The sequence below is a fragment of the Somniosus microcephalus genome, chromosome 8 (genome assembly GCF_052327205.1).
Source record: "Somniosus microcephalus isolate GS21.2 chromosome 8, FLI_Smic_1.0, whole genome shotgun sequence".
Classification (NCBI taxonomy): domain Eukaryota; kingdom Metazoa; phylum Chordata; class Chondrichthyes; order Squaliformes; family Somniosidae; genus Somniosus; species Somniosus microcephalus.
This window is the reverse complement of record NC_140994.1, coordinates 163745659-163757824: the sequence shown is the minus strand read 5'-3', so window position 1 is coordinate 163757824 and position 12166 is coordinate 163745659. Positions and strand designations below refer to the sequence as shown.

At 44.7% G+C, this 12166-nt stretch overlaps 1 protein-coding gene across 3 annotated transcripts in view; it reads right to left on the bottom strand.

Moving 5' to 3' along the window:
• arhgef37 (Rho guanine nucleotide exchange factor (GEF) 37) overlaps positions 1-12166 on the bottom strand; it is a 183953-nt gene that overhangs the window by 40572 nt on the left and 131215 nt on the right. For 2 of the 3 annotated variants that reach the window (XM_085995305.1, XM_085995304.1), the window contains exons 5-6: positions 8462-8664; positions 2098-2228 (exon numbers count right to left, since the gene is read on the bottom strand). In XM_085995305.1, the coding sequence (XP_085851431.1) occupies positions 2098-2228; positions 8462-8664 (334 nt within the window). The remainder of the gene's footprint in view (positions 1-2097; positions 2229-8461; positions 8665-12166) is intronic. The other variant, XM_085995306.1, reaches the window with a different exon arrangement.

Genomic DNA, 12166 nt, shown 5'->3' with positions numbered 1-12166 from the left:
CGCCGGTCCCGTTGGTGCTGGATAAGAAAGAGTTTCCTGTAAGTAAACTTGTATGAACATCAGATGAGGACAAAGTTGTGCTTAGCTGCAGCCATAGAGGTCTTTAAGATTATGAAACGGTTTGATAGGGTAGATGAAGAGAACATTTTTCCACTTGTGGGGAGTCCAGAACTAGGAGCCATAAATATAAGATAGTCACCAATAAATCCAAAAGGAAATTTAGAAGGAACTTCTTTACCCAGAGATGATTAGAATGTAGGACTCGGTACCACAAGGAGTAGTTGAGGCGAATAGCATAGATGCAATTAAGTGAAAGTTAGATAAACACACGAGGGAGAGAGGAATAGAAGGTTATGCTGATAAAGTTAGATGAAGAGGGGTGGGAGAAGGCTCATGTGGAACATAAACACCGGCGCGGACCAGTTGGGCCGTTGTAAATTCTATGTAATTCTCTCTCCCACATTCCTTTAAATTTTAGCTACAGCCCTTTAAGGGCTTTTGATGTGCAATTTCCACACCCCCATCCCCCCAGCCAACTTCCAGAGCCAGGCCAGACATGAGTCAGTAGCTCGCCTTCATAATGAAATTGGGCCAACCCAGAAAAACCTCAGGAGATTGGCCAAATGAGAAACCAGTGAACATTAATCTCGGTGCTCTGGTCCCAACGCTTTAGCACCAGGACTGTAAAAGTTACACCATTGTCATCACAAGGGGAAATCTGTGCAAGTGTGGTAATAGCCTAGAACAGTCCCAGCTACTCTCCCTGAGAGCATCTGGACAGTAAACGGTGCTGAGATTCACAGGACAGGAAATATGATGCCAACTTCATTGAAATTGGTCAAGGTTAGCATTGAGTGCTAAGCATGACAACTTTATCATAATGATCTTGAAAGTGACCTTCCTCCTTCAGTCAAAGACGTTGACTTGTGCATTTCATTGTTTCCTTTCCACTTCAAAGAAAAGTGATGTAATGCAGAACAGTGTCAGTCCACACTCAGCTGGATAACATGAATGCTTTCAAGATTCATCATGATGATAAAGTTTTATAATTGCTACTTAACTATTTCATGGCCATAAATAAAATACATGTAACATGAATTAATCACCACATGCAGCAGGGTTCACTTGACTGAGCAACCTGCTGCTAAGAATCAAATGTCATTCTATTCATGTCTATCATCTTAATGTATTTGTATTACTCCAGCAAAATATTTTAAAACACATTTAGATATGTTGTACATGTGAAAATCATGATTGTTGTGCAATCAAAAGCTGGTCTCAAATCTTAATGGTAAATTGATAGTGGAGGGTCTGAGACAATCAATCACGGAGAATGCCAGTGGCGGTGTATTTGTGTGTTATCAGCACTTTTGCTTTCAATGCCACTATTTTTGCACTTCAGATTAAGGCATTAGCCATTGTATCATTCTGTACTGAGAATTTATTCAGGAATGCTGCTTGTTCCTGTTCTCATTCTAACAGTCAATTTAAAAAGGTAGATAGTAAAGGTGAGCATTCAGGCTTCAGAGTCAAGGGGATAGAATTTTATATATTTTGTTGCGAAACAGGAATTAGCCTCCACTAAATTATCAGACACATACTCATAATCATACATATTTTCATACACAGGATCAGGTATGTATTCCCATCCTCACCACCATTACTGGATCAGCATAGAAAAAGGATCCATACCACTAAACCAATACTGGGGAAAATAGCTTGAAGAAAACTTTGCTCCTTTTATGGTCACTGCCGAGTCATACAGCACTTATCGTGGAAGTGTTTGGATTGATGTAATCATATTACACATCTGCTGGGGCTGATATTCATTCCACTGCACATTTGTCACTGCTTTTTTTTTAGAAGGACTATGAAATCTGAAATCCATAGATGGCAAAATGGGACAAATTAATGTGATTATGAATCATCTGAATAAATCCAATTCATATCAGTTGAGATTGACTTTTTGGATTTGCTGCTTATTCACGGTATATTGCAGTATTGCTGATGGGCCACACTATGTTTTTACTTGTAGGATGCAATGTAAACTTGCTAATGTTTTTATGTAGGCAATAAACTTCTGGCCAAACAACTTACTTTTGGAAGGATTCCAGTTTCATGTTTAATAACTTGGCTGAGTCTGGATGCCTTCTTTGCAATGGAATGCTTGTTTATTCTGTATATTGTGTCCCTTATTGAAAGATTTTCTGCTCTGCTATATTTCATTGCTGTTGGAATTGGAAGAAACATAAAACATTAGCAACAAAGCAATGTCCGGTATTTACCTCTGACTGGTCTAATAACTGGTAGATGACTTCTGTTTGCCAATACAACATCTGCCGTCAGAGTATTGTGGGAAATCGTCAGAGCCAGGCCTTTGCCAATGTCATTCTATTGCTCTCTGTGCCAGTTTCTATTGCACCGAACCTACCTCACTTGTACGGCAGGTGAATTTGATAGCAACAGGAAACTGCACATGTGCCAGATTTTCCAAAGTTACCAATGTGACTTTCCTATGCATCTGTAAACTTCATGTGCTGTTAGTGCCTTCTGCAGCTTCTCCCCTACTTGTTCCCTCAATGCCCTCTCAATTCTGAACCTGATCACCTAATTATTTCTCCTCAATCCTATGTTTGGAAACATTATCAACTGCTCACTTTCCTCAACCATTGTTCCCCCCCACCTACAAAACTGCTTTCATTACCCTGCCCTTAAAGGGCCCATCTTTGTCACTTCACTTCTCTCCTCTCTAGCATCTGTCCAATTTCTAACCTTCCCTGCCTCTTTAAGGTCCTTGAATGCATCACCACTGCACATTTCTTCTTCCACCTCTCCACCATTCCCTGTTGAAATTCCTTCAATCTGGCTTCTATGCCACCCATGGCATCAATCAAAATCAATCAGTCAAAAATCGCTCACAATGTTTTCTTTGACTGCAGCCATGGCACATTGCCATTCTTCATTCTGCACCCTATGCCTTCACCTCAGTAATTTCAAATTTTTCACCCTTGTTTACAAATCTCTCTATGGCCTTGCTCCACCCTTTGAGAAGGCATTCAATAAGGTTCCACATAAGAGACTGCTAACTAAATTTAAAGCCTATGGAATTGAAGGCAAATTATTGACCTAGTTAGGAGATTGGTTAGGCGGCAGAAGACAGAGAGCAGAGATCATAGGTACATACTCAAATTGGAAGGAAGTGACTAGTTGTGTCCCTCAAGGATTTGTGCTGGGGCTTCAACTATTTACTATATTTATTAATGACTTGGATAACACAATAGAGAGCCATAGATCCAAGTTTGCTGATGACTCAAAGATTGGTGGCATAGTAAGTAGTGTAGACAGGAGCATAAAATTACAAAGAGACATTGATAGATTGAATGAGTGGGCAAAACCATATAAGATTGATTTCAACACAGGTAAGTGTAAGGTCATCGATTTTGGATCAAAAAAGGATAAATCCGAGTATTTTTTAAATGGTGAAAAGTTAGGAACAGTGGAGGTCTGAGATTTAGGGGTCTATGTACACAGATCACTAAAATGTAGTGGTCAAGTACAAAAAAATAATCAGAAAGGCTAATGCTATTTAAAAAATGGTGAGAGAGAGAGAAACCAGGGACTTATAAACCAGTTATCCTAATGTCTGTTGTCAGGAAACTGCTAGAATCTATAATAAAGGATAGGATGATTGAACATCTCGAATATTTTCAGTTGATCAGAGAGAGCCAGAATGGATTTCTGAAAGGTAGGTCATGCCTGACAAACTTGATAGAATTTTTTGAGGAAGTGACTAAAGTAGTGGACAGGGGAATGTCTATGGATGTTATTTATATGGACTTCCAGAAGGCATTTGATAAAGTCCCACAGAAGAGACTGTTAACTAAGGTAGAAGCCCACGGAATTGAGGGCAAATTATTGACCTGGTTAGGAAATTGGCTGAGTGGCAGGAGACAGGCAGTAGGGATAATGGGTAGGTACTCAAATTGGCAGGATATGACTAGTGTTGTCCCACAGGGATCTGTGTTGGGGCCTCAACTATTCACAGTATTTATTAATGACTTAGATGGTGGCATAGAAAGTCATATATCCAAATTTGCCAATGACACAAAGATAGGCAGCATTGTAGGCAGTGTAGATGAAAACATAAAATTACAAAGGGATATCGACAGATTAAGTGAATGGGCAAAACTATGGCAAATGGATTTAATGTAGGCAAATATGAGGTCATCCACAATGGACCGAAGAAGGATAGAACAGGGTACTTTCTAAATGGTGAAAAGTTAAAAACAGTGGCGATCCAAAGAGACCTCGGGGTCCAGGTACATAGATCATTAAAATGTCATGAACAAGTACAGAAAATAATCAAAAAGGCTAATGGAATGTTGGCCGTTATATCTAGAGGACTAGAATACAAGGGGATAGAAGTTATGCTGCAACTATACAAAACCCTGGTTAGACCACACCTGGAGTACTGTGAGCAGTTCTGGGCACCACACCTTAGGAAGGATATATTGGCCTTGGAGGGAGTACAGTGTATGTTTACCAGAATGATACCGGGACTTCAAGGGTTAAGTTACGAGGAGAGATTACACAAATTAGGGTTGTATTCCCTAGAATTTAGAAGGTTACGGGGTGATCTGATCAAAGTTTTCAAGATATTAAAGAGAACAGATAGGGTAGATAGAGAGAAACTATTTCCACTGGTTGGGGTTTCTAGGACTAGGGGGCATAGTCTAAAAATTAGAGCCAGACCTTTCAGGAGTGAAATTAGGAAATACTTCTATTCACAAAGGGTGATAGAAGTATGGAATTCTCTTCCGCAAACAGCAATTGATGCTAGACCAATTGTTAATTTTAAATCTGAGATTGATAGCTTTCTGTTAACCAAAGGTATTAAGGGATATGGGCCAAAGGCGGGTATATGGATTTAGGTCGCAGATCAGCCATGATCTCATTGAATGGCGGAGCAGGCTCGAGGGCCTAATGACCTACTCCAGTTCCTATATTCCTATGAATGTTAGCCTATATCTAGAATATAAAAGGGGGGAAGTTTTGCTATAGCTATAAAAAGCTCTGGTTAGATCACATCAGAAATACTGTTCAATTCTGGGCACTGCACCTTAGAAAGGATGTATTGGCCTTGGAAGGAGCGTAGCGCAGATTCACCAGAATGTTAGCAAGGCCTCAAGGGTTAGATTATGAGGAGAGATTCCATAAACTAGGCTTGTATTCCCTGGAATATAGAAGGTTAAGGGGTGATTTGATTGAGGTTTTAAGGATTTTGAAAGGAATTGATAAGGTAGATAGAAACCTTTTCTGCTGGTGGGGAGTCTAGGATAAGGAGACATTACCTCAAAATCAGAGCCAGGCCATTCAGGAGAGAAGTTATGAAGCACTTCTTCACACAAAGGTTGTAAAAGTGTGACACTCCCACAAAAAGCAGCAGATACTAGCTCAATTAATAATTTAAAATCTGAGATTGATAGATTTTTGCGAGCCAAGGGTATTAAGGGATATGGAGCCAAGGTGGGTAAATAAAGTTAGGATACAGATCCGCCATGATCTCACTGAATGGCGGAACAGGCTCGAGGGGCAGGATAGCCTACCCCTATTCCTATCTACCTCTGCAACCTCCATCAGTTGTAGGCCCCAGCTTGCACACACTATTCTTCTGATTCTGGACTGCTGTGTGTGCACCTCCCTCTGTTCCAGTATCTGTGACAAAGCCTTTAAACATTATGGAAGAAAAATTCGGTCGCGCCCCCTTTGGGGCACTAACTTCGCCTGGGCACTACTTTTAGCACCCCGAAAAAGTTAGCGCCCCCATGCCGGAAATTGAGTGGAGTGCCCCAAGCAGGAGGTGGGGCGCTACTGGAAGCGCTCCCCCTCTCTCTTGGGGTGCTCCCATTCAATATCGCGGTGCTACGTGCAACAGCGCCACGCGCGTCGGCACATAGTCATAGAGTCAGAGTCATAGGGCTAGAAATTAGGTATAGCCCCGCCAGCTCGCTTGCGCCCAGAATTTACCGCTGGGCGCGGAGCCACTCGCGCCCATCGGATATTCAGTTTCAGCGCCCCAAGTCGAGGACGGCCGCTGTTCAAGGGTGTGGCCGCTCCCGCTTGGGGCGCTGAAACTGAATATCGGCGCGCTAGTTGCCGCAGCGCCACCCGCAGCGGAGCGGCAGGCTGCGGTACTGCAGGCCTTCCTCCCTCTCTTAAGGGGGAGGTGCCTGCAACAGCCGGAGCCCCGATCGCGAGTGCCGGCAAAAGAGCGGGGGGGGGGGGGTGGAGGAGGCCGGGGAAGGAGGTGCGGGCAGGCAGCCGCCGAAAAAGCGGCCAGCCGCACCTCCACCTTAAAGCGCCCCACTAAGGCTGCAGTACGGACCCGGTCTCTGAATGTTATTAGCGGCCGCCACGGAAGAGGCGGCCGCTACTGAAGATGGGGGTCGGGCCGGTGTCGGGGCGGAACCGGGGCACTGCGCACACCGATGACGTCATCGGTGGCAGCGCAGCGCTACCGGCTACCGCCGCAATTAGCGCGTCACTGAATTTGGCCCGAAGTTTCCAGACTGGCGCAGAAGCCCTCTTTGGGCGGTAACTGGGCGCAAAGCCCACTGAATTTCTAGGCCATAGAGTTATACAGCACAGAAAGAGGCCCTTCGGCCCATCGTGTCTGCGCCGTCCATCAAGCCCTGTCCAATCTAATCCCATTTTCCAGCATTTGGTCCATAGCCTTGTATGCAATGGCATTTCAAGTGCTCATCCAAATGCTTCTTGAATGTTGTGAGGGTTCCTGCCTCTACCACCCTTTCAGGCAGTGAGTTCCAGACTCCAACCACCCTCTGGGTGAAAAAGTTCCTCCTCAAATCCCCTCTAAACCTCCTGCCCCTTACCTTGAATCTATGCACCCTTGTTATTGACCCCCCTACTAAGGGGAAAAGTTCCTCTTTATCTACCCTATCTATGCCCCTCATCATTTTGTACACCTCAATCAGGTCCCCCCTCAGCCTTCTTTGCTCCAAGGAAAACAACCCCAGCCTGTTTAGTCTTTCTTCATAGCTGAGGCGCTCCATCCCAGGTAACATCCTGGTGAATCTTCTCTGCACCCTCTCCAAAGCAATCACATCCTTCCTATAGTGAGGCGACCAGAACTGCACACAGTACTCCAGCTGTGGCCTTACCAGCGTTTTGTACAGTGCTGCAGTATTGAATAGGAGCGCCCCTGATTAAAGTGGGGGGCCTAGCACAGCGCGCACCGAGGCCCTGCTGGGTCACCAGGGAGCGGGGTGCTGGCAAAAGAGCCTGGCTCTCAAGAGGAGTGCCGGGCTGACCGATCGCGGCCGGCACCCCGCAGGAGGGGGCAAGAGGGGGCAGGTGCTGGCAGGCGGCCCCCAAAAAAATGGCTGCCCAGCACCTGCCCTTTAATTTGCGCTGCCCCGGCCGCAAACATGGCACCCCGACCCTGTCGGACATAGCGTCCGGCGGTAGGTCAGGGGGCGGGAGCCAAGTTTGCGGCCGGGGCTGCGAATTTTGCGGGAGGCGTTAGCGGCGCTGTGCCCAGGCGCTTTAGCGCCCAGGGTGTTAATGGGAGGCGCAAAGCAACCAAATTTTTCCTCCTCTGGGTGCTGCATTCTGGAATTCTCTTCCTAAACCCTCTGCCTTGCTACACCTGTCCCCACCGTCAAAGGTAAATCTTTTTATCTTTTTTTCAGAGGTACCTTCTGATACCTCTCCTAACCTTTCTCCCAATTCCTGTTTAGTATATAATCCATTCCTTGTGAAGCACTATGGGGTAGTTCACCATGTGATAGGGACTATGTAAATATAAGTAAATATTATGTAAAATTGCCTGTCCCTAGACCACCAGGTAGCAGACAAAACTTACATCCTGTTGGTGTTCATTGTATATGATTGGTGACAGCAGCAGTTTTTAATTGAAGGCAGCAAATAAAAACACTGTTTCAGAAGGATTTCACTGCTTCTGATGTAAGTGTGTTGCGTGGTTTATATAGGGCTTTTTGCTTTGGGGGCAACCCTGTAGTGCAAACAGGTTATGTAAGAGGTGCATGAATGTTTCTGGGATGACTCACCATTTGACTTCTTTCCCTGTACTAAGGCACCTCCCTCAGTTAATCCCTCCCCTTGACTCTGTGCCTCAGTTCTGCTTGCATTTCTCTCCTGGTGACCAATATCCTTCTATATTTGTCAAAACATTAGACTAACACGCAGTAGATATTAAGCCTACCTCTAAGATTATTGCTAAAGTTACTATTTTCCATTCAGTTGTTAACATCACTGACCATTAACACTCCCCTCCCCCCACCTTCCAAGAGCACTGACAACGGTAGCAATGAAGTGATCCGTGTATACTTCTGTTCTACCCACAATAAGAGTGAATGGAGATGTGGCAGCTTTCAGTGGGGGAAATAAACATGGTGGAAAAACAAAGGATAGTTCTTACCTACTTCCTTTAGTCTCTTGTATTCATTGATATTATGATTTACTTCTTGCATTGCCATGGCAGCTTTCTCTAGTGCTGTGTATCCTTCATCAGATTGCAGTGTGTTTTCCAGTATAGTCTTTAAAAGCAGTGGATATTTACCAATCCTCTGGACTGGCATCACTAAGTAGAAGGTCAATGTAATGGCACCTGTGTGAGCTCTGCTGGAAAATGTCAGAAAAGCATTTTTATATCAGGTCTTTCTTTAGTAATTCTTCCGCGAAATATCCATTTATAAAGTGCAATCTCTTACTACGATCCTTCTAATTTCATTTTTAAGAGATTATGAAAGATAAACTGTTAAATGACGATCTATGCAAGAGTGTGTTGAAATATCTATTCCATATTTTGAGGGTGGTCACAGCAGGAAGCTCAGTTATAATAATTACTTAGAGCAGCTTAGGCTGTTACCATCCAATAGGACTCAGTGTAGGGATTTTGCAATAATTTCGAGATTTCCTACAGTTCTGAAGATTGAATTTTGATTAAAGAATACCTGGGTAATATACCTTTAAAAATCCAGGGATCAAAATGGCCGCCAGACCGCGTGGCAGAAGACAAAAAGGAATTGAAAAGGCAGCCTGCTGCGTCTGTGAAAAAGGTTCAATGGAGCAGTCAAACTGCCAATCAACGGCAGTTCAGGGAGTTCCCCTCCCTGCAGCAGACAATCAATGTGTTTACAGAAACTGCTACAATGCTTACACAAAGGATTACTGCGGTTTCAGTCTGACCACAGGCAATCAAGGAAATAGACATGCTTTTTTTCAAACAATGGCAGCTTTATTCAAAGCCCATCACAGACAATGAGGACACATTTACAATGCAGCTTTATTCAAAGCCCATCACAGACAATGAGGACACATTTAAACTGAAAAAAAAAACAGTTTAAACAAATGGGTAATTCATCCAAACCCATTACAGACAATGGGGACAGTTTGGATCCCTTTTGTTTAGCCCAGATACATCCGGATTTGGGCGGGCAGGTTTCGGCCCCAAATGGGGTATAAAAGATAGCTTCTCAGAAGCCTCTCTCTCTCTCTGTGGCCTCGCCTCCATGCCCTCTACAACATGGGAGCCTGCCTAAAGGAGTGGAACACCAGCAGTTTACTTTTAAAATACTGGGGTGTTTTTACTTCGGGGCAGTGAAGATCAAAGATCGCAGGGCATGGAGCAGGTGGTTTTCATTGGTGAGCATATATTTTTCTGGCCCATCACAAGGCAACTTAGAATAGGTATAGGGGTGGGAATTAAGTGGGAATTTTGTTAGAACTGTGATTTTAGTTGATTTTCCCTCGTTGTGTCCATTCTCTCCTCCCCTATTTAAGTAACAGTGTTGCACTAGCAGAGAAGTGCTATAGTGAACACTGAGTTCTGTATTGAAAGTGCTATTAAAAGGGTGTTGCACTGAGCAGAGAAGTGCTGTAGTGAACGCTAAGTAGCTGTTTTTAAAGGTACTGTATTTGAGTAACAGTGTTGCACTAGCAGAGAAATGCTGTAGTGAACACTAAAAGTTCTATTTTGAAAGTGCTATTAACAGGGTGTTGCACAGAGCAGAGCAGTGCTGTAGTGAACACATAAGAACATAAGAAATAGGAGCAGGAGTAGGCCAATCGGCCCCTCAAGCCTGCTCCGCCATTCAATAAGATCATGGCTGATCTGATCCTAACTGCCAATCCACTATCACAGAACCATCTCCTGAATCGAACAGAATTAGACACACGAAATAGGAGCAGAATCAGGCTACACGGCCCCTGGGCCCGCTCCGCTACCCACAGGGCCATGACCGATCTGAACCTAGACTCATGTCCAAATTCCTGCCCACTCCCCGTAACCCTTCATTCCCTTTGCTCCTAGGAAACTGTCTATTTCTGTTTTAAATTTATGTAAAGTAGCTGTATTTAAAAGTGCTGTATATTTAAATAAAAGTGTTGCGCTAAACAGAGAAGTACTTCAGTGGACACTAAGGGTTCTGTATTAAAGTGCTGTTTTTAAGTAAAAGCCACTAAGCAAAGGTGCTGTAGTGAGTAAGGTGTTTCTATATTAAAAGTGCTATTAAAAAGGGTGTTGCACTAAGCAGAGAAGTGCTTCAGTGGACACTAAGGGTTCTGTATTTGTTGTGTATGTACCTTTAAGGGAATAACTGGTCTTAGACTGCAGTACCGGCAGTGACCACCCCGTATAAAAGGCCCTAGCAGGCTTCTGTAGTTTCAGTTTCAAGCTGCCTCTTGTTCAGTAAAGTACCTGTTAAACTGTTCTCCCGAAGTCCGTGTATTATTGAGGCGCGGACTTTACAGTGGCGACGAGTAAGTTCGAACTCACCTGCAGTGTGGCATCATCTCACGGTGATCTCGCCTGAAAGGAAGGTCCTGGAAGGTCGTAGTCTGAGCAACGGGCGTCGACCGAGGGCAACCGCCCAAAGAATCCATCGGTGTTTGGAGAATTGCGGGAGAGACTGTGGTTCCAGCGAATCATGCTGGTAGCAGGTAGCGCGCTGACCCTTCCGGACTGCGGCGGGCTCAAGCTCGATCGAGCGGCTCTACAAACCGGGCCGCGCAGCGTCGCCGGGAAAAGAAAACAAGAGAGAGAGGGTGGAGCGCACAAGCTCAAGAACAGGACAGCGGAGAGAAACTAAATGGGGGGGGGGAAGGAAAGCGAGATGCGCCGAAGCTGCGGGTCGCCGCCATTACCCCGTAGAACGCTAGGAGCAGCGTGGCAGTAAGGGGAAGAAACAAAAGCGTGGGAGGTGCCATTTTATTCCATTGGGGAAGAAGCAAAAGTGCGGGAGGCGCCATTTTAAATCGCCCAAGATGCCGAAAAGTGGCAGTATCACTGCTTTTGACAATGAGGTAGAAGACTGGACCACGTATGTAGAAAGAATCGAAGTGTACTGCAAGGCAAATGAGGTGGCCGATGGAAAGAGGGCATCGGTATTATTAAATCTGATGGGTGCGAATACGTACGGCCTATTGCGGAATTTAATTACCCCAGCTAAACCAATGGAGAAAAGTTTTGAGGAGATTGTTCATATCTTACAGGAACACCTAAGCCCTACACCACTGCTGATAGCAGAAAGATTCAAGTTCCATAAAAGAAACCAGCACAAAGATGAGAGATGAGAGCAATGCTGACTACCTTACGGAACTACGCAAGTTATCGAAGCACTGCCAGTTCGGAGCAGGACTGGCAGACACCTTACGGGATAAGTTTGTCTGCGGGCTCCAGAGTGAAGGAACCCAGAAACGACTACTGTCAAAAAAGGACGTGACGCTAGAACAGGCTTTCAGCGTGGCAGTATCCTACGAAGCAACAGCACAGGGAGCTGCAGAAATACAACAGAAACCACAAGAATACAGCGCTAACTAAATGGCGTATGGAGCCGAAAAGTGCTATCGCTGCGGCAGAACAACCCATGAGCAGAAGGACTGCTGGTTTAAAGACAAAAAATGCAGGCAATGCGGGAAGATGGGACATATAGCAAGAGTCTGCAGGTCAGCAAAGAAGACCAACACGACAAGAACTACTAAGGAACAGTACAGGAAAGTAAAGAAACTGACAGATAGTAGTTCAGACGATCAGGAGAGTGATAAGGACTCCGGGAGCAGGCGACTAAGTTGTTTAAAGTTACACAACGTGATCACAAAAGAAGATCACCGAACCACTTGGGTC